This window comes from Nomascus leucogenys, chromosome 12 (assembly GCF_006542625.1).
Source record: "Nomascus leucogenys isolate Asia chromosome 12, Asia_NLE_v1, whole genome shotgun sequence".
In the NCBI taxonomy this organism is placed as follows: Eukaryota; Metazoa; Chordata; class Mammalia; order Primates; family Hylobatidae; genus Nomascus; species Nomascus leucogenys.
Window position 1 is genome coordinate 50,287,891 of NC_044392.1, and position 18,347 is coordinate 50,306,237.

The 18,347-nt window shown below is 48.6% G+C and overlaps 2 protein-coding genes across 10 annotated transcripts in view; one reads left to right on the plus strand and one right to left on the minus strand.

Annotated features, from left to right (window-relative positions):
• The window catches only part of PRUNE1 (prune exopolyphosphatase 1), a 28,211-nt gene extending 21,684 nt beyond the window's left edge, over positions 1–6,527 (minus strand). For 2 of the 4 annotated variants that reach the window (XM_012511086.2, XM_003259204.4), the window contains exon 1: positions 6,267–6,527. In XM_012511086.2, the coding sequence (XP_012366540.1) occupies positions 6,267–6,305 (39 nt within the window). In that variant the 5' untranslated portion in view covers positions 6,306–6,527. Of the gene's footprint in view, positions 1–5,909; positions 6,167–6,266 lie in introns of those variants that run through there. The other 2 variants (XM_030824596.1, XM_030824597.1) reach the window with 2 other exon arrangements.
• Positions 6,528–6,718: 191 nt separating this feature from the next.
• On the plus strand, positions 6,719–18,115 carry MINDY1 (MINDY lysine 48 deubiquitinase 1). Of its 6 annotated transcripts, XM_004089914.2 has the most exons (11): positions 6,719–7,198; positions 7,300–8,617; positions 11,889–12,692; positions 13,072–13,129; positions 13,540–13,604; positions 14,237–14,395; positions 14,893–14,995; positions 15,346–15,488; positions 16,571–16,762; positions 17,065–17,226; positions 17,483–18,115. In XM_004089914.2, exons 3-11 carry the CDS (start codon positions 12,240–12,242, stop codon positions 17,561–17,563), a joined length of 1,416 nt encoding a protein of 471 aa, XP_004089962.2. In that variant the 5' UTR covers positions 6,719–7,198; positions 7,300–8,617; positions 11,889–12,239; the 3' UTR covers positions 17,564–18,115. The 6 variants fall into 6 exon arrangements, with proteins under 6 accessions (XP_004089962.2, XP_030680462.1, XP_030680461.1 ...); XM_030824602.1 differs by lacking the exon at positions 6,719–7,198 and having other exon boundaries at positions 8,023–8,617; positions 14,890–14,995; XM_030824601.1 differs by lacking the exon at positions 6,719–7,198 and having other exon boundaries at positions 8,023–8,617; positions 14,890–14,995; positions 16,571–16,721.
• Positions 18,116–18,347: the final 232 nt, after the last annotated feature.

Here is an 18,347-nt window from a genome sequence, read left to right on the forward strand (position 1 = left end):
CAGATAATTCTTTTTTTGTGGAGGCTCTCCTGTGCATTATAGGATATTTGGCAGGATCCCTAGCCTCTACCCACATGGAGGCCAGTAGCACCCTAAGTCATGACAAACAAAAATGTCTCCAGACTTGCTGAATGTTCCCTGGGGGGCAAAACTGCCCCCAGTTGAGAACTACTGGGTTGTAAGAAGGTGAAAATCCATATACTCTGACTTCTTCAATCAGGGAAGATTTGCTAGACACAAGAGTTTAGCAAAGTGGGAAGGTTCAGAGGAGCAACACATAGCAAAGAATAGTTATCAACTAATATAACTAAGAAAAAAAGGGAATCTAGAGAAACCTAGAATCATCTTCCCTATACAGGCTATCATTCCCTCTCTTCCCCCACTGGAAAACCACAGCTCAAAAAGGGCAATTTTAGAAGACTTCTGGTGGTATCGATTGCCCCATCCAGTTACGAGATAGGTTTTTGTTTTTAAACCACCCTCTTCGCCATCTCCTACTCCCATCCCTGGAGAGAAATACAGAAGACAGAGGTTATCTGTCCGGGTTCTGCCCAAAGGGCCCCTAAGGAAGTTTGCCCTGAGGTCCTCCCGATGCCTATTTCTCTAAGTCTACTTCAAGAGTTTGGAAGCAGGCTGGGCGCGGTGGCTCACGCCTGTAAGCCCAGCACTTTGGGAGGCCGAAGTGGGCGGATTACAAGGTCAGGAGATCAAGACCATCCTGGCTAACCTGGTGAAACCCCATCTCTACTAAAAATACAAAAAATTAGCCAGGCGTGGTGGCAGGTGCCTGTAGTCCCAGCTACTCGGGAGGCTGAGGCAGGAGAATCTCTTGCACTCGGGAGGCGGAGGTTGCAGTGAGCCAAGATCATGCCACTGCACTCCAGCCTGGGTGACAGAGCGAGACTCTGTCTCAAAAAAAAAAAAAGAGTGTGGAAGCAAAGGCCCATTCATACTGAACAGCACTGGGGTAGGGGGGATTCTTTACTTTTTTCCAAAGCAATAAGAATTCTACCCAACACCCCAGTCCTATAGTAACTCCTCTGACTTGTAATTCCTCCTCCTGATACCAGAGACCTCTGTTTCCTGGAGACCAAGAACTGCCCAGATGGCTGTGGACCAAAGTGACAGCAAAGCACTTGAGATAAGAGGCTGCAGAAATAACATGCTCACTGAAGCAGTTAGGGGGAGCGAGTGTTCTCTAGAGAGGAAACTATATAAACATGAGGCATATGGCCTTGACTCTGGAGGAAAAACGTAAGAGCAGCGGAGAAAAGGCAGAGCAAGCAGGAGAGGCCTACTGCGGGGTCCAAAGAGATGCTGGAGAACCTTTCCACGCTCATTTACATCAGTGTCGCTTCACTGCAAGCAGCGGCTGAATCAGGTTTAGTTAGATCCTCACCATGAAGAGAATGCTAAGCAGAAAAGCACAAAGTAGGGACCAAATACAACGGTATGGTTCTGAAGTCAGGAGAAACCATCTACAGAGGAAGGTGAACGAACAATGAACCCCTTGCACTCAGCCAAACCTAGACAGCAACCAAAAGGAATGAATACAAAAGGAATACTTTGGGACTTGTAGCAAATCTTGGAACTGGAGTGACCAAGGGAGGCGGCAGCATTCCTCTCCCCTGTCAACACCCACTGTCACCCCGGCCTGCCTGGACTATTCACCACCCACAAACCATGATGTGCACATTCCCAGCTCTGCCCTTTGCACTATTTGTTCTCTGTTTGAATGCAGAACTACTACTTGAAAAGATCACAGACTTTGGGGTTGAATCCCAGCTCTGCTTCTTACTTGTTGCAGGACTTTGGACCCTCTAAGCCTCATTTTCCTCATATAAAAATGAGAATAGGCCGGGCGCAGTGGCTCACACCTATAATCTCAACACTTTGGGAGGCCAAGGTGGGCAGATCACCTCAGGTCAGGGGTTTGAGACCAGCCTGGCAAGCATGGTGAAACTAAAAAACACAAAAATTAGCCGGGCGTGGTGGCAGGTGCCTGTAATCTCACCTACTCCAGAGGCTGAGGCAGGGAGAATTGCTTGAACCCGGGAGGCAGAGGTTGCAGTGAGCCGAGATCGCGCCATTGCACTCCAGCCTGGGTGACAGTGCGAGACTCCATCTCAAAAAAACAAACCAAAAAAATGAGAATAATGTCGTAACCAATTTCATGATGTTGTTAGGAGGATTAAATGAGATAGTACCATAAGTGCCTACGCTGTAAATAGTAAAGATGTGATCCTTCCCATCATCTTTCTTTACTTCTCCCCATTGTTCAAGTCTACCTAATGTCTTTCTCTGTGAAGCCTTCCTGAACACCCAGCCCAGAGAAATCCTCTTCCTCTAAACCTCCAGCTTCTAGCACTTGTGGCTCTGAGACAGACCTTAACTTCTATCGTAAGGAGCTCCCTGTCTTTTCATGGTCATGTATCCCTGATCCTTAACATGGCTTATGTGGTGGGTAACTATATATTGTTCAAACTGGGACACTTATGAGAATGAAAAGGGGTGCTATTAATGATTACACAGGGGAAAACCAAGACTGCCCTGGGAAAACCGGGTGTGGGGCTGCCCAACTTATAAGACATCATTCTCTTCTTTATTTAAGAAAAACATATGTAATCCTTAATTCCAAGCCCATCCTCCACCAGCTGAAAGCACAAGCCAAACAGCCTCAGTTTTCTGACCATCAGAGAAAGAGTTCAGGGAAAATACAGCTATACTTAGCAGCATGAGGAAATCTAAGCTGCCAATGGAAGAAATACAATCTGAGGGCCAGAAGTAAATAAATACAAACTTTTTTTCTCTTTTCTTTTTTTTAAAGACCCACTAGTTGGCCAGGCGCGGTGGCTCATGCCTGTAATCCCAGCACTTTGGGAGGCCGAGGCGGGCCGACCACGAGGTCAAGAGATTGAGACCGTCCTGGCCAACATGGTGAAACCCCGTTTCTACTAAAAATACAAAAATTAGCTGGGCATGGTGGCACATGCCTGTAGTCCCAGCTACTCAGGAGGCTGAGGCAGGAAAATCACTTGAACCTGGGAGGCGGAGGTTGCAGTGAGCCAAGATCATGCAACTGCACTCCAGCCTGGCGATAGAGCGAGACTTCGTCTCAAAAAAAAAAAAAAAAAAAAAATTTAAATTAAAATAAATAAATGAATAAACACCCACTAGTTGAAATGACTCTCTTATCCTGATATGTTCTTTGTGGCCTCAAGAGGAGGGGGTAGGGAGGGGATTCTAGGCCTGGCAAAGTAAATCACTTCCCTTCTAAAGCTGAATATGGTATGATAACTACTCTTCAGAATAGTTAATGGGGAGAAAAATAAACGAGATAGAAAGCCAGAGAGAGACAAACCCTCTCAGCAGAGAAAATAGGAACAATACTGATGCCAGGACTGCAAATTTCTAAGGAGAGCCAGCTCCTGATTCCTGCCTCATGCCTGAGAACTGCACACACTACATTATCCAAGAGCTCCTGGATGAACACCTAAACTGCAATGCAGCCCCACCCTGAAGCAAAGATTTCTCTCCCCTAGAAGTGAAAGATGAGTCACCATAAACAGGACATTTGGTTAAATAAGATTTTTCTTTAATGGAACATCCTATTGTCTCTGTGGCAGAGGCTATAGAAAATTTCTCTGGTATCAAATACTAAAAATATGGTAGCAACGGGAGACTTGGCTGGATTACCAGCTGTCTTTATCTTGTGCAAAGAGGAGCACTCATGATTTTCTGAAAGTTATAATTAAACTGTAGTTTAACAGAAACATTCAAACTTATGAGTGTATCTGTCTAAATCATCTCTCTCTCTTTACACAAGAAACTTAACGGTGTCCTCTGGAGAACTGGATAGAGAGGAGAAAAGAAAAATGATCTTTATCTTTTTCATTTCATATCCCTTTGGTATTTAAATTTGTTCATGAAATGCACATTTACTACTTCTATAATTTAAAGCAATCTAGGCTGGGTGTGGTGGTTCATGCCTATAATCCCAGCACTTTGGGAGACCAAGGCAGGCAGATCACTTGAGGTCAGGAGTTCAAGACCAGCCTGGCCAACATGGTGAAACCCTGTCTCTACTAAAAATACAAAACTTAGCCAGGCATAGTGGCGCACGCTTGTAATCCCAGCTACTCAGGAGGCTGAGGCAGAAGAATCGCTTGAATTCGGGAAGTGGAGGTTGCAGTGAGCCAAGATGGCACCACTGTACTCCAGCCTGGGCGACAGAGTGAGAGTCCATCTCAAAAAAAAAAAAAAAAAATTAAAGCAATTTAAATTGTTGGCATCTACCAGTATGTCTTGCTATCAGTTCCCCTGTTAACCTTCCTAGAGTCTAATTTTCTCATTTCTCCAGGCCCTGGAGAGGACAGGTGATGATGAAAGCTCTAAGACACACATGAAAGCTCTCACCTTTCACAAGTTCACAAGTTTGAAAGGAAGATCTAGATCTTGCTCCTTGGGGGATAAATGCAGGGAGAGAAAGGTCAGGATGCCAGCGATATTGGAAAAATCACGTATTTTTCCAGCTTCATATTGCTGTAGAGAATATACTATTTGGGCTGGGTACAGTGGCTCACACCTGTAATTCCAGCACTTTGGGAAGCCAAGCCAGGGGGATTGTTTGAGTCAACGAGTTCAAAACCAGATTGGGCAGCATGGCAAGACCCTGTCTCTACAAAAATACAAAAAATTAGCCCTGCATGGTGGCACTGCCTATAGTCGCAGCGTTTTCGGGAGGCTGAGGTGGGAGGATCACTTGAGCCAGGGAGGTGATCACAGCATTGCACTCCAGCCAGGGCAACAGAGTGAGACCCTGGCTCAAAATAAATAAACAAATACAAAATAAAAATAGAGAATATACTACTAACCTGGGGGTGGGGGGAGGCTCTGGAGGATATATGCTGGAGAGTAGATGCGTGCAAAGAAATACTATTTGGTGAGGTTTCAGGTCCAAGGGCACTTTACCAAATGGTGGAAGAGACCAGTCATTTGGGTTACTGGGGGGGAAAATCCAACTGTTTAGCACTTAGAACCGTGCCCCAAAAACTCTACATTAGTCCTCCAAAAAGCGCCCTGTGGTGGAATCAGAGGTAACAAAAAGGGATTGGTCCCAAATGGCCTTATGCATTGAAATAACTCTCCAAATTTGTTTTTCACATGGAAAATGTCTATGTAATTGGTGTTAAAATGGACCTTCTCCCCAATTCAATATGAAGACAATTCATTTATTCCAGCAGCTGAGTCTGCAGCACGAATTAAGTGACTTCCAGGATTTGTTAAAGACCAGAATCTGTCCCTCAGGGGAATTTGTAGAGTTTAAGATATCTAAAAAGGAAAGCTCATCTATCTAGGTTTCCTCAGGGCAGTATAACTCAAAGTGGAGGGGCCGGGTGACCTCCCGGAGCCTGTCTCTGGTTAGCTTTTTGTTGCTAACTGGGGATAACAGCCTAATGCCTCATGACGGCTCAGCATGGCTGGGTGAGTCCAACTGACTCAGAGAGCACCAAAAATAAGCCACAAAGCATTCAGTAGTCATATTTATGGTTTTGATTCCAAACACACTTTGTGCTTATCCCTTCCAAGTGGAGAATCTGTGTCATTTGTGTGCGTTAAGGCCAAAGGAGAAACCTGAAGGCAAAGGAATGCTGGTTGTGGGTCAACAAACATGCCTGATGGATTCTGTATGTTTGGCTTAAAAACACTGACTTTAAGTAAAATACTGTGACTACTTCTAACCTAGAAATGAGTTCAGCCCGCCAGACAGAAACCGCCATTCAGAGGAAATAAAGCCGTGAGCACCGGTTCCCTCCACACCCCCGAGGTTCACCTGGAGGCCAATGGGCCAAGCGAAGCCTTGGGAGCCGAGAACTCAAAGAGGGGCGGGGAGAAAAGAATAAACACACCTCGCGGGGCTAGGCTGGCGGCGGCACAGTCCTGGTTCTTTTGACGGAACTGACCAAGATGACAGCAAGCAGAGGCTCAAATGCAGGATTCAAACCCAAGACTTCTCCCCGCTCTCGGGCGGACCCCAAAGGCGGGGAGCCAAAAACCGGGAGACTGAGCAAGCAGCATTCTCACGCTCCTAAGCTGGCTTCTCGCTCCTCGCTCCTGATGCCCCCAAACTGATCAGGCCCCAACCCCCCTCCCCACAACTCAGTGTTCCCTCCACAGGGACCGTCGAGGCTCCCCCAGATCCCACGTCTTCGTCTTTCCTAGACCCCGTGCTCCATTCCTTACAGTCACAGACAGGGATCCGTTACCTGCAGAGCAGCTCGACAACCCTGCAGGTAGTCCTCCATGATGAAGCCCAAAGTACGCCGTCGCCCCTGGTCGAGGAGAGGTTTCCCCGGCGAATGCACCCCGCCTGGAACTCAGGGGCTAGAGGCCAGAGTCAGGACGCGGGACTCGAACCCGCCACACGGCGAATCGGCCTCCGACCCCGGGAGGAACTGCGTAAGCGGGCGCTCCGGAGCCCGGCGTCGCCCCGCCCCCAGCGGCGAAGGCGGGGCTCTACGCCGAGAGGCTCCTGGGACGTCTTTCCGGAGAGGCCAAGGGGGCGTGGCGTGGGGCGACGTGGGAAACGTAGTCCCGCAACTCCGCAATGACCCTAGCAACCGAGGGAAGGGTCGTTTTCTGAGGGATCAGTCGTTTGGTAAACAAATGTGTATGTGTCACAGTAACCCATTATTGTGACATCTGAACTTTCCCTCTCAGATCAGGCCAAGTATAACATCTTTCCATATATCACACCGAGCATCTGGTTGACATTTTAAATGACACTTGGCAAAACAGATCTTCTTTCTCGAAATTCTGCCCTTTACCAAACTGACTCAATCGCCACCAATTTTGTGGTTGTTCATGTTAGGAGAACATTAGAATAATCTTTGACCCCTCTTGTTTACCTAACACCTACGTCTCCTGCCAACTCCTGCTGCTTCTCCCTTTGCAACTCTGTAGCCTGTTTTTTTCTACAGCCTCGGCAAATATCTTCTCCTTCCTTTCTTGGACGGTTGTAACCTTGGCTTTTTGCTCTCTGCCACCCTAATTGTTCCAACTGCTCTTTCAGCCTTTGGAGTTGCTTGAAGTTTCATCCTGTGGCGGCCCTGTACATAGAGTTTAGGGAACCCTTCAGAATGTAGAGTTAGGTTCCCACCTCCCTTAACTGCCACTTTCCAGCCGCAGGGTCGTGCAGGTACTGCAAATAAATGGACACTCATCATCAAAAATTCCCTCATTTATCTATCCCTTTATTTCCTACCGTCAGCCTCACACCAGCTTTTCCTGCTTCTCCAGCTGTAAATCGAGAGGAGGTGACTGATGAGAGGCCTGCGGTGGAACCCAGATCCAGAGCACAGGGGTGTTGGATCTCCTGCCTGCTCTGCCAGTTCTTTCCTTCTTCTTCTTCTTCTATTTGAGACGGAGTCTTGCTCCGTCTTCAGGCTGGAGTGCAGTGGCAGGATCTTGGCTCACTGCAACCTCCGCCTCGGGTTCAAGTGATTCTCCTGCCTCAGCCTCCGGAGTAGCTGGGACTACAGGCACGTGCCACCACGCCCTGCTAATTTTTGTGTTTTTAGTAGAGATGGGGTTTCACTATGTTGGCCAGGTTGGTCTTGATCTCTTGACCTCGTGATCCGCCCGCCTTGGCTTCCCAAAGTGCTGGGATTACAGGCGTCAGCCATCGCGCCCAGAGCCTGGGGCTTCTACCACACCCTCTGCACTCTACCAGGTGCACAACCCAACCAGTTTCATTTCTAGACTTAAAAATGATACAGCAAGGACTTGGAAAGGAGCTCTCTGGAGGGCTCCAGAGGGAAAACAGCTGGGTTTGTTTGTTTGTTTGTTTTTAACATTAATTGAGTAATATATGCAAATATCGTGCTCTTTGGTCCTGCTTCTGTGGATCCAGAGCAAAGAACTGCCATACCCAGAGAGAGAGAGCCCAGATCCAACAAGCTGCTTCTGTCGAGCCCTGCTCCTCCCTACTTAGCAAGGGCACTTGCTCTTCCCTATTCTCACCAGAGAGGCACAAGCGCTCCGTGCCTTCCAGAGGCAGGCAGAGGGAAGAGAAAGGGTCTGTTGTTTTTCTCTCCTGTTTCTCGCTCCCTCTCTGCTGATCACAAAGCTGCTGACCGGGTCAGAAAGCCCTGATGGAAATCCACCAGCGCTGGGCAGGCCCCTCCTCCTCCAGGGAGCTTGTCCTTGCCTAATTTTTCTTCCTCCTGATGAGAACAAAAAAGAGAGAGAGAGAAGAAAAGAAAAACCACAAACTTCCTTTGAAAACCAGCTTGTAGTCAGGGCCTGGAGCGCATGCCATAGACTCGGCAACTCAGGAATCCTGAAGACTCTCTGAGCGACCTGGAGCACCTGGGCTGCGCCCCTGCCTGCTTTCACCCTCCTCCAGTGCCCCCAGTACTGGGCGTGAGTCCGGAAGCGGCCACAACCCAGCCTGGACCGTCGGCTCATAAAGCTGTGTAAACCTGTATAAGCTCAGGCGTTGACAGCTGGAAGGCAGCTGGCACTGGCAGCCCCCCTCATTGCACCTATCTCCCCCATCGCATTGCCACGGCTGAACCCTCCTTCTCAATCTTGGAACAGCACCCACTTCTTTAAGGTAAAAACTTTATTTTAATCATCTTCTTCACCTCTTCTCCCACCCTTCTCTGTTTCCTCTCCAGCTTTGGGGAGCTGACACCTGCTGTCCTTCCACCTTTGGTCTGCAGGTCTGGATTGCTACAGGAGCTAAGTCAGGAGAGTTGACTTAGCTGTAAAGGGGATGCTGCTTGGTCCTCCTCCTTTTAATGAAAGCACGAAACCCTCCCCCTCTCCTTGTGAGCAAGTAGACAGGGCACTGCGGCCATGGTTGACATATTCTGAGATGAAAATCTAAACTATTGATTGCACAAAGACGTAGGTCAGACTAAGAAGGAGATTGGTGTGAGACAGTAAGGGAACTGTTCCTACAGAGAGGAGGAGTGTCTTCTTGAAGCCACATACCTGTTTTACATGCTTCTTCCAACTTTTGGCTCTCTACTGCCATTGATTAGGGAGGAGCCAGGGTTATTTTAACTCCCTCACCCACCACCATAATTCCAGCTGGAGAGAACGTGTAGGACTTGAGGAGCTGAGAAAGAGGAGGAAAAGAATGAAACTTTGATTTGTCTGACTATCCTCTCCCTCATTCTTTCCTACTCTGAAATACTCCATGCCCTCCCCAGCAGGATTGGACCTTGTAGAGTAGAAACCCTCTGTTACATTTCCTGCCCCTGCCTCTTAAGACTTAGCCCATTTAGCTCTGCCCAGTTCCTCTGAGACCCCACTCCCTCGGGTGTCCACTCCTGGGTTCCTTTGGCTCACCTCTCCAGCCAGCTTGCTGCCCAACCCCCACTTCATCATTGATCATTTCTGGCACTGGAGAGAAAATATAAAAAGTGAGGCCTGCTTTTCTTTTTTTCTTTTTTTTTCGGAGACAGAGTCTCACTCTTGTCACCCAGGCTGGAGTGCAGTGGCACAATCTTGGCTTACTGCAACCTCCACCTCCAGGGTTCAAGAAATTATCCTGCCTCAGCCTCCTGAGTAGCTGGGATTACAGGTGCCCGCCACCACGCCCGGCTAATTTTTGTATTTTTAGTAGAGAGGGGTTTTCACCATGTTAGCCAGACTGATCTTGAACTCCTGAACTCAGGTGATCCGCCCGCCTCGGCCTCTCAAAGTGCTGGGATACAGGTGTGAGCCACTGTGCCCGGCCAAGGCCTGCTTTTCTTCAAGCTTTTTCACTTTTCCAGGCTCTGGCATCTGCTTTGAGGTTCACCCTAAGTGTCATTTAAGGGGAGAAGAAAAGAAGAGAGAGAAAGAGAGAAAAAAGTGTAAGGCCTGTAGGCAATTTTTGCTACTCTGATTCTAAATTAACAACATGTAAATGATAGGCAGCTAGCATAAACATATGTGAATCAAGAGGATAATCAATTTGAGTGACTAGGCTTATTTTGTTTCAGTAACTTTAATGTTCCTCAACTTCATCTCCCAGGCCTTCCCCTAGCCCCAAATTCCTATAGGTTTACAAGAAGGAAGCAGTCTCAGGCTGGGAGGAGGGTGGAGAAAAGACAAGATTTCTAACTAGTTTAATTTATTTTATTTTGTTTTATTTTATTTTTGAGATGGAGTTTTTGCTCTGTCGCCCAGGCTGTAGTGCAGTGTCACCATCTCAGCTCACTGCAACCTCTGCCTCCCAGGTTCCAGCAATTCTCCCACCTCAGCCTCCCGAGCAGCTGGGACTACAGGCACGTGCCAACACACCTGGCTAATTTTTGTACTTTCAATACAGACAGGGTTTCGCTATGTTGGCCAGGATGGTCTTGATCTCCTGACCTCAAGTAATCTGCCCGCCTCAGCCTCCCAAACTGCTGGGACCGCGCCTGGCCCCTAACTAATTTCTCCCTGTTTCTCTCCCTGATAAAGAGTGGGAGGGGAGCAAGGAGATTGAAGGGAGATGTTTTCCAAAGGGCAGGATTTGTGGTTTTTTATTATTTATACCCACAGTATTAGTTAAATGTCTATCTGTGCTTGCCTCAATGTGCCTCTAGTGCTGATAGAGAACAGGTTAAACAGGTCCGGTGTTCACATCTAAAATGACCTGGAGAGGACTGGGCGCCGTGGCTCACGCCTGTAATCCCAGCACTTTGGGAGGCCAAGGTGAGAGGATCACCTGAGGTCGGAAGTTCAAGACCAGCCTGACCAACATGGAGAAAGAAACTCCGTCTCTACTAAAAAATACAAAATTAGCTGGGCATGGTGGTGCATGCCTGTAATCCCAGCTACTCGGGAGGCTGAGGCAGGAGAATCACTTGAACCCAGGAGGCAGAGGTTGCAGTGAGCCGAGATCGCACCATTGCACTCCAGCCTAGGCAATAAGAGCAAAACTCCGTCTCAAAAAAATAAAAATAAATAAATAAAACCACTTGGATGGGAATAGACATAAAACTTTAGGTAGGTGAATGTAGAGGGAGTATTGTTATGTAAATTAATAATAAGCATTTTCATATTTCATAGAAATAAGAGGCAAGAGAGTATCTCTGGGTTTAGGCAGTTTCTGGGGAGAAAAAATGAACTGAGGAAAAGTTGCTGTCTCAACTCTAGCTGTCAAGAGATGCTTACTGGGTCCAGGCACCGTGGCTCATGCCTATAATCCCAGTCCTTTGGCAGGCTGAGGAGGGTGGATTGCTTGGGCCCCCAGGAGTTGAGACCAGCCTAGGCAACAAAGCAAGACCCTGTCTCAATTTAATAAAAGAAATTTGCTATCTTTATTAATTTTTTTTTAAAGAGAAGCTTACTGGAAGAACTTGTGGGAGTGCTTTTTTGCCCCAATCTGAAGTTATTTATCAAAACTAGTTCCCACGACCTACATTTCCCCTCCCAGCTTACAGGAAACCCCTCCCAAGGCCTTTATACTATGGTTTGGGATTGTGTAAGGTTCAGTAGAGCCCTTTGAGGTGGAAGACTTCCCCTTCCTCACCAGCATTTCACCTTTAGGGGCATGAAACTGACTCTCTGTGCCTCCTCCATTCTTCACCCCAAGCACTATGTGACTTAATCTTTTTATCCTTGGGTGAGGCAGAGAGAAGGTATCCCTAAACATACAAGCAGCCTGTATATTCTTAGTATGTTGTGTGAAGGGGCAGAGTGTGGGGTAGGGCAGAGGAATTATCCCTGTCTTGGCTATGAGGGGGTTACTGATGTGATGCCTATTAGAGTAAGCTAAAGATCATCATATTAATAACCATTAGCGTAGATTTAACATTTCTTTCTCCACCTCTTATCCTTCTTTCTCCTTTGTGCTCTCCCTTTCTTTCTGTCTTTTCTCCCTTCCCTGTCATGATCTGTTTCAGGGAAGCTGACTCCACCCATGTCTTCAATCCCACCAGTCTTCCCTCCCAAGTCTGGAAGCCCCACGACCTCTTGGTCTCATCTGGTCACAGCAAGTTAGAGGTGGAAAGAGCTCAGCACAGGGCCCTTCTGTTTACACATATACTGCCCATAGCCAGGAGTGACTGCACAAACACTAGCCAGCCTTCTACACTACATTCCTTTTCCAAGACTTTTCTGGGTTAGTTTGCTTTCCAGCCCACTGATTTCCTTCTTATTGGACAGGTCACTCTTTTGCATCCCAAGCCTGGCTTAGGCAAGTCCCTGAGGTCAGTAAACATCTTCAGTGCCCCTCAGCTGAGTCCCTTTTGACCATGGAACACCATCAGCCTGAGGATCCAGCCCCTGGTAAGGCTGGGACTGCAGAAGCAGTCATCCCTGAAAACCATGAGGTTCTGGCAGGCCCAGATGAGCACCCTCAGGACACAGATGCAAGAGATGCTGTTGGGGAGGCTGGAGAACAGGAACCAGCAGACCAAGCTTTGCTGCCTAGCCAGTGTGGGGACAACCTTGAGTCCCCTCTGCCTGAAGCTAGCTCAGCTCCACCGGGGACAACCCTTGGGACACTGCCTGAAGTAGAGACAATAAGGGCATGCTCCACGCCCCAGGAGCTTCCTCAGACCCCCAAGACCAGACAGCCTGAGCCAGATTTCTACTGTGTCAAGTGGATCCCTTGGAAAGGAGAACGGACACCCATCATCACCCAGAGCACTAACGGCCCTTGCCCTCTCCTTGCCATCATGAACATCCTGTTTCTCCAGTGGAAGGTAAGAGAACATGCAGTTAGGGGTGCAAAAAATATCAGGGAGTACTCTTCCCTGACTTACTTCCTTGATCATCCTGATGTCCTCAAACCAGTCAAAACTTTTCAGATTATTCTCCCTATTTCTCCAGCTTGAGCAAATGAGATAAGATATTCCTAAAAACAAAGAAAAAAAAAAAGAGGAAGATCTGTCCTACTCCTGTATCTCCTACTCCCTAGCAAATGCACATGCCTTGCAAGATTTCATTCATTCCCTTGCGCCAGTTGCAAGCCTTTTTTCCTACCCCACCCTACTACTGGAGCTCCCCCTTGCCTTTCCATGGGTTCTTCCTTCAGTGCTCTTTGGAAGAAAGCACACACGTGATCACCCCTTCTGCCTCCAGGTGAAGCTCCCCCCGCAGAAGGAAGTGATCACATCGGATGAGCTCATGGCCCATCTTGGTGAGTGACTGGGCCTTGAAGAGGAATTACCCAAGGGGTTCCAGAGCTATCCACTCAGCCAGAAATCTGGACTATTCAGGGATCTCCATTTGGGGGTTCTGATATGGCAGGGAGGGTAAGGGTCTATGGGGCTTCTCTGCAAGGCTGGAGAATGAAAAGCCAACGTGTCGGGAGTCCTGGGTTGTAACACCAATTCTGCCCTTAGCTTTTTTATCTGACCCTGGGTGGGCCCTTCACCTTTATGAGGCTGTCGCCTCCTCTGAGAAATGAAGAGTCCGCATTAGACTCTAAGTATTTTCCAGCTCTGAAAATCTGTGTTCTGTGACATTACCCCCATTCTCCAGGAGAAGAGGAAACTTAGCTTTTGGGATGATCGGTGGGGTAAGCTGATAAGGGGCCCTGTCTTGTAGGAAACTGCCTCCTGTCCATCAAGCCCCAGGAGAAATCAGAGGGACTTCAGCTTAATTTTCAGCAGGTGAGGCAAAAGGTCTGCAGGCATAGGGGTTTGCAGGTTTGTAAGGGGACATCTTGAAATACTAAGATAAGCTTTTGTTGCTTCTTCAGAGGTTTCCTTGAACCATGATTTCATTCTGCAGAAGTCAGAGGAGAGTTTATCTTTGTCCTAGAAAATATGTTCATTGGCCGGGTGCTCACACCTATAATCCCAGCACTTTGAGAGGCCAAAGCGGGAGGATCACTTGAGGCCAGGAGTTCGAGGCCAGCCTGGGCAACATAATAATATCCCTGTCTCTACAAAAAAAAAATTTTTTTTCAAGAATTAGCCAGGTATGGTGGTGCGTGCCTGTAGTCCCAGCTACGCAGGAGGCTGAGGTGGGAGGGTCACTTGAAACCAAGAGTTTGAGGCTGCAGTGAGCTGGGGTCACACCACTGCACTCCAGCCTGGATGAAAGAATTAGACTTAGACTCTCAAAGAAAAACAATGTTCATTTATATAAGATAGAGAAGGGTTGAGGCAAGGGAGAAATGGAGTGGCTTGTAAGAGAATCAGGGAAGAAAAGCAACAAGGTTAATTTTTAATTTCTGGAGGTGGGAGTGGAGTGGTGGGAGAGAAGTCTAGAATCTCCATCATTTTTTTTCTACCCCCAGAATGTGGATGATGCAATGACAGTGCTGCCTAAACTGGCCACAGGTCTGGATGTCAATGTGCGATTCACAGGCGTCTCTGATTTTGAGTATACACCCGAGTGCAGTGTCTTTGACCTACTAGGCATACCTCTGTACCATGGCTGGCTTGTTGATCCACAGGTGAGGGTGGGAGGGCCCACTGGGACCTTATCCAGCTCAAGCTGGCATGAGAGAGGCAAATTTTTGTGGGGTAGAGGTTAGGGAGTTAAGGGTTAGATTGGCTTGGGAGGGAAATAGTGTTTAGAGACTGGACCCAATACAGAATTCCTTGAATTTTAATCTATTTTGGGGGTAACATGCAAATACAAGCAAACTACATGCAAAGAGGTCAGTTCTTTAGACATCAAAAATTCAGCAAGCAGATGGGTTTGGTGGCACATGCCTGTATTCCCAGCTACTTGGGAGGAGTTCGAGGCCAGTCTGGGCAACACAGCAACCCTATGATGAATGGTTTCCTGAAATTTTTTTTTTTTGAGAGACCAAAAAAAAAAAAGTGTTCAGGAACCCTTCATCATAGGGTTGTAGTCCTTGTGAGCTTTGTTCATTTCCTTCCTTAAAAAAAAAAAAACAAAAAAAAACAATTTTTTTTGGTATCCCACATCCCACTACCCAAGCAGAGTCCTGAGGCTGTGCGTGCAGTTGGGAAACTGAGTTACAACCAGCTGGTGGAGAGGATCATCACCTGCAAACACTCCAGTGACACCAACCTCGTGACAGAAGGTGACATTCCTCCCCTTCTCATGGATAGTATGTGGAGGGAATGATGGCTGCTTAGGCTTATTTTTTATTGGGTGTCGTCTCCTACCACATCCCACTAGATATAAGCTTCACAAGAAGGAGCTTGGGGAATTTCTGTTTAGTTCATTGAGGTGTCCCCAGTGCCTGGCACAAGGTAGCTGCTCTATTATAAGTATTTGTTAAGTGAATGAATACAGCCAGGTTTCAAGAAAGGGACGTCAGAAGGTTGGACTGACCCCCGGGGGCTTTTGACAGGGGCTCTCTGGATGGTCCTTCCTGTTGTGGACCTTGAACTTAAGCCAAGTTTCCCCCGACTTGTCCCCTTCTGGCAGGCCTGATTGCAGAGCAGTTCCTGGAGACCACCGCGGCCCAGCTGACCTACCACGGACTGTGTGAGCTGACAGCAGCTGCTAAGGAGGGTGAACTTAGCGTCTTTTTCCGAAACAACCACTTTAGCACCATGACTAAGCATAAGGTAATGCGGGTTTGGGGGTGGCGGGCTGCGGTGTTGTCATTTCCTGGTGCCTTTTTCTTGTGGGTCCAGCTGGGATCAGCTAGATTAAGCTGTGGTAGCAAGTGACCCCTCAAATCCCTGTGGTTTACCACAATTAAGGTTCATTTCCCGCTCCTGGTGCATGTCCACTGTGGACTGGCTATGGTTCTGTCCCACACCATCTTCACTCTGGGACCCAGCTGACAAAAGATCCTTTATCTGGAATATATGTGGGAACAGAGAGAGAGAGGGGCACTGTGCACTCATGCTTAGAGCTTCTGTTTGGAAATAACACACGTCATTTCTGCTGACATCTTCTGGCCAGAGCAAGCCATAAGGGATAAGCCTGCCGTCGATGGGACAGGAAAGTATGATCCTCCCCTAGGAGGGGGCAGTGGAATTTTTGAACAATGCTGGTCTTCAAAAGTTAGAAACTGCCAAAGCTCTCTAGGATTTGAGCAGCAGAGGGAGGGGTCTCTGGTTCTCAAAGGATTTATCCTAAGAGCCATTAGGCAAGCCCAGAGAACAACGGGAAATGGGGGGAGCAGGGTCTTGTGTGGTATCTCAGCCCCGACGACTCCATGCCACACTTGGCCAGAATGACCACTGTGCTCACACCCAGCTGGACATACACTCAGACATCCCTTTCTTCCCCACAAGGCCACACATATTTGTAAAAGGTCCGCATGCTCAGGGTCTGGGTGCGGTGGCTCATGCCTGTAATCCCAGCACTTTGGGAGGCCGAGGTGGGCAGATCATGAGGTCAGGAGATCGAGGCCATCCTGGCTAACACGGTGAAACCCCGTCTCTACTAAAAAAATACCAAACATTAGCCGGGCATGGTGGCGGGTGCCTGTAGTCCCAGCTACTCGGGAGGCTGAGGCAGGAGAATGGCGTGAACCCGGGAGGCGGAGCTTGCAGTGAGCAGAGATTGCGCCACTGCACTCCAGCCTGGGGGACAGAGCGAGACTCCATCTCCAAGAAAAAAACTGTCCACATGCTCATACCGAGATTTCTGGCAGTGAACTGCCTCCCCTCAATGAGCTCTGTTCTTTACTTTGTAGAGTCACTTATACCTACTGGTCACTGACCAGGGGTTTCTACAGGAGGAGCAAGTCGTATGGGAGAGCCTGCACAATGTGGATGGAGACAGCTGCTTTTGTGACTCCGACTTTCACCTGAGTCATTCCCTGGGCAAGGGGCCTGGAGCAGAAGGTGGGAGTGGCTCCCCAGAAAAGCAGCTGCAGGTAGACCAGGTGTGTAGGGCACTTAGGAAAAGTGCAGAGAGTACATGTGCCTCAGAGAGCTTTTAGCTACATACATTTTAACTGCTAGAGGCCATGTGAACCCATGCCTTTCTCTCTGGGTTACCTCAGACCATCTCCTCACTTGGTGTGTATTCTCTGGTACCACAGATAATGCATTTGGCTGTGTGTGCTGCTCTGTAGGGAGAAAGAGCTAGAGAATTTGAGGGATGTGGAAAAACTGATTTGGAAACCTCGCCTGAATAGCCACAGCTCTGGGCCTCAGCCCACTGTACAACTCTTGTTCTCCCCAGGACTACCTGATTGCTCTGTCCCTGCAGCAGCAGCAGCAGCAGCCACGAGGCGCGCTGGGGCTTACCGACTTGGAGCTGGCCCAGCAGCTTCAGCAAGAGGAGTATCAACAGCAGCAGGCAGCGCAGCCAGTGCAGACGTGGACGCGGGCCCTGTCACCGCAGGTGGGCTGCTGCCCGGGCGCCCACACTCCTGGTTTCCACCTCATGCTTTGCCGGGTCCAGAACACCTGTTATTCCTGCACTGGTCTCTTCAAGGTTTCTTCTCTCAGGGCCTTTCCCCTGCCTGTCCCTCTCCCCTGGAGCCCCTTCCTGTCTTCCTCTCCCTACTCCCTGTCCCAATCCTGACACCCCTTCTTCTAGAATCTCTTCTTGTGCTCTTCCAAGGAAGTTCAGTGACCGATTGTTAAATCTGATACAGGGGAGAGGAGCCACATCTGGACGCCCAGTCGGGGAGCGTCGGCAGAGGCCGAAGCACGAGTCAGACTGCATTCTGCTGTAGCTCTGCCCCAGTGCCAGGCTGGCCTGCCCCTTCTTCCAGAGGCTATGGCTAGTTGGCTTGCTCCCCCGCCTCCACACCTGAGATGTGCTGAATAACTTATTTATGGACTGTTGGGGATCAGAGCAGGCGACAAATGCCAAGGTCAGACTTGGTAATGTCCTTGACCTCACGTGCTGCTTCCTTCTCTGCCTCCCACCCAGGGCAACACTAGGATTGGTGGGCTTCTGGTACGCAACTCCCGGTCCCTGAATAGTCACACGTATATACAGACTGAGGCTCTGGGGTGAGGTCCCTATCCAGAATGCATCTCTTCTGCTTCCCATCCCTGCTGCCTGGATGCTCCTGATCACCTAGGCAGGCCTGTCTCCAGTTGTTTCAGAGCTTAATTTGGGTTTCTATCTCTGTTATTTGTAATGCCTTCCTGGGGTTTGGAAATAAAACTTCTGGCTGGGCATGGTGGCTTATGCCTGTAATCTCAACAATTTGAGAGGCCAAAGCAGGCGGATCACCTGAGGTTAGGAGTTTCAGACCAGTCTGCCCAAAAAGGTGAAACCCCGTCTCTACTAAAAATACAAAAAATTAGCTGGGCATCATGGTGGGCGCCTGTAATCCCAGCTACTCCGGAGGCTGAGGCAGGAGAATCACTTGAACCCGGGAGGTGAAAGTTGCAGTGAGCCGAGATCGCACCACTGCACTCCAGACTGGGCGACAAGAGCAAAACTGTCTAAAAAAGAAAAAAAACCTTCTTTCCTGAGATCTGTTGTTTGCCTTGCCCTGAAGCAAT

Bases quoted from the DNA above. Each gene is read 5' to 3' on its own strand.
- MINDY1 (XM_030824603.1), top strand. From the start codon at position 8,780: ATGCTGCTTGGTCCTCCTCCTTTTAATGAAAGCACGAAACCCTCCCCC. The intron at 12,693-13,071 runs GTAAGAGAACAT...TTCTGCCTCCAG, and splicing joins TCCTGTTTCTCCAGTGGAAG to GTGAAGCTCCCCCCGCAGAA. The intron at 13,605-14,236 runs GTGAGGCAAAAG...TTCTACCCCCAG, and splicing joins TTCAGCTTAATTTTCAGCAG to AATGTGGATGATGCAATGAC.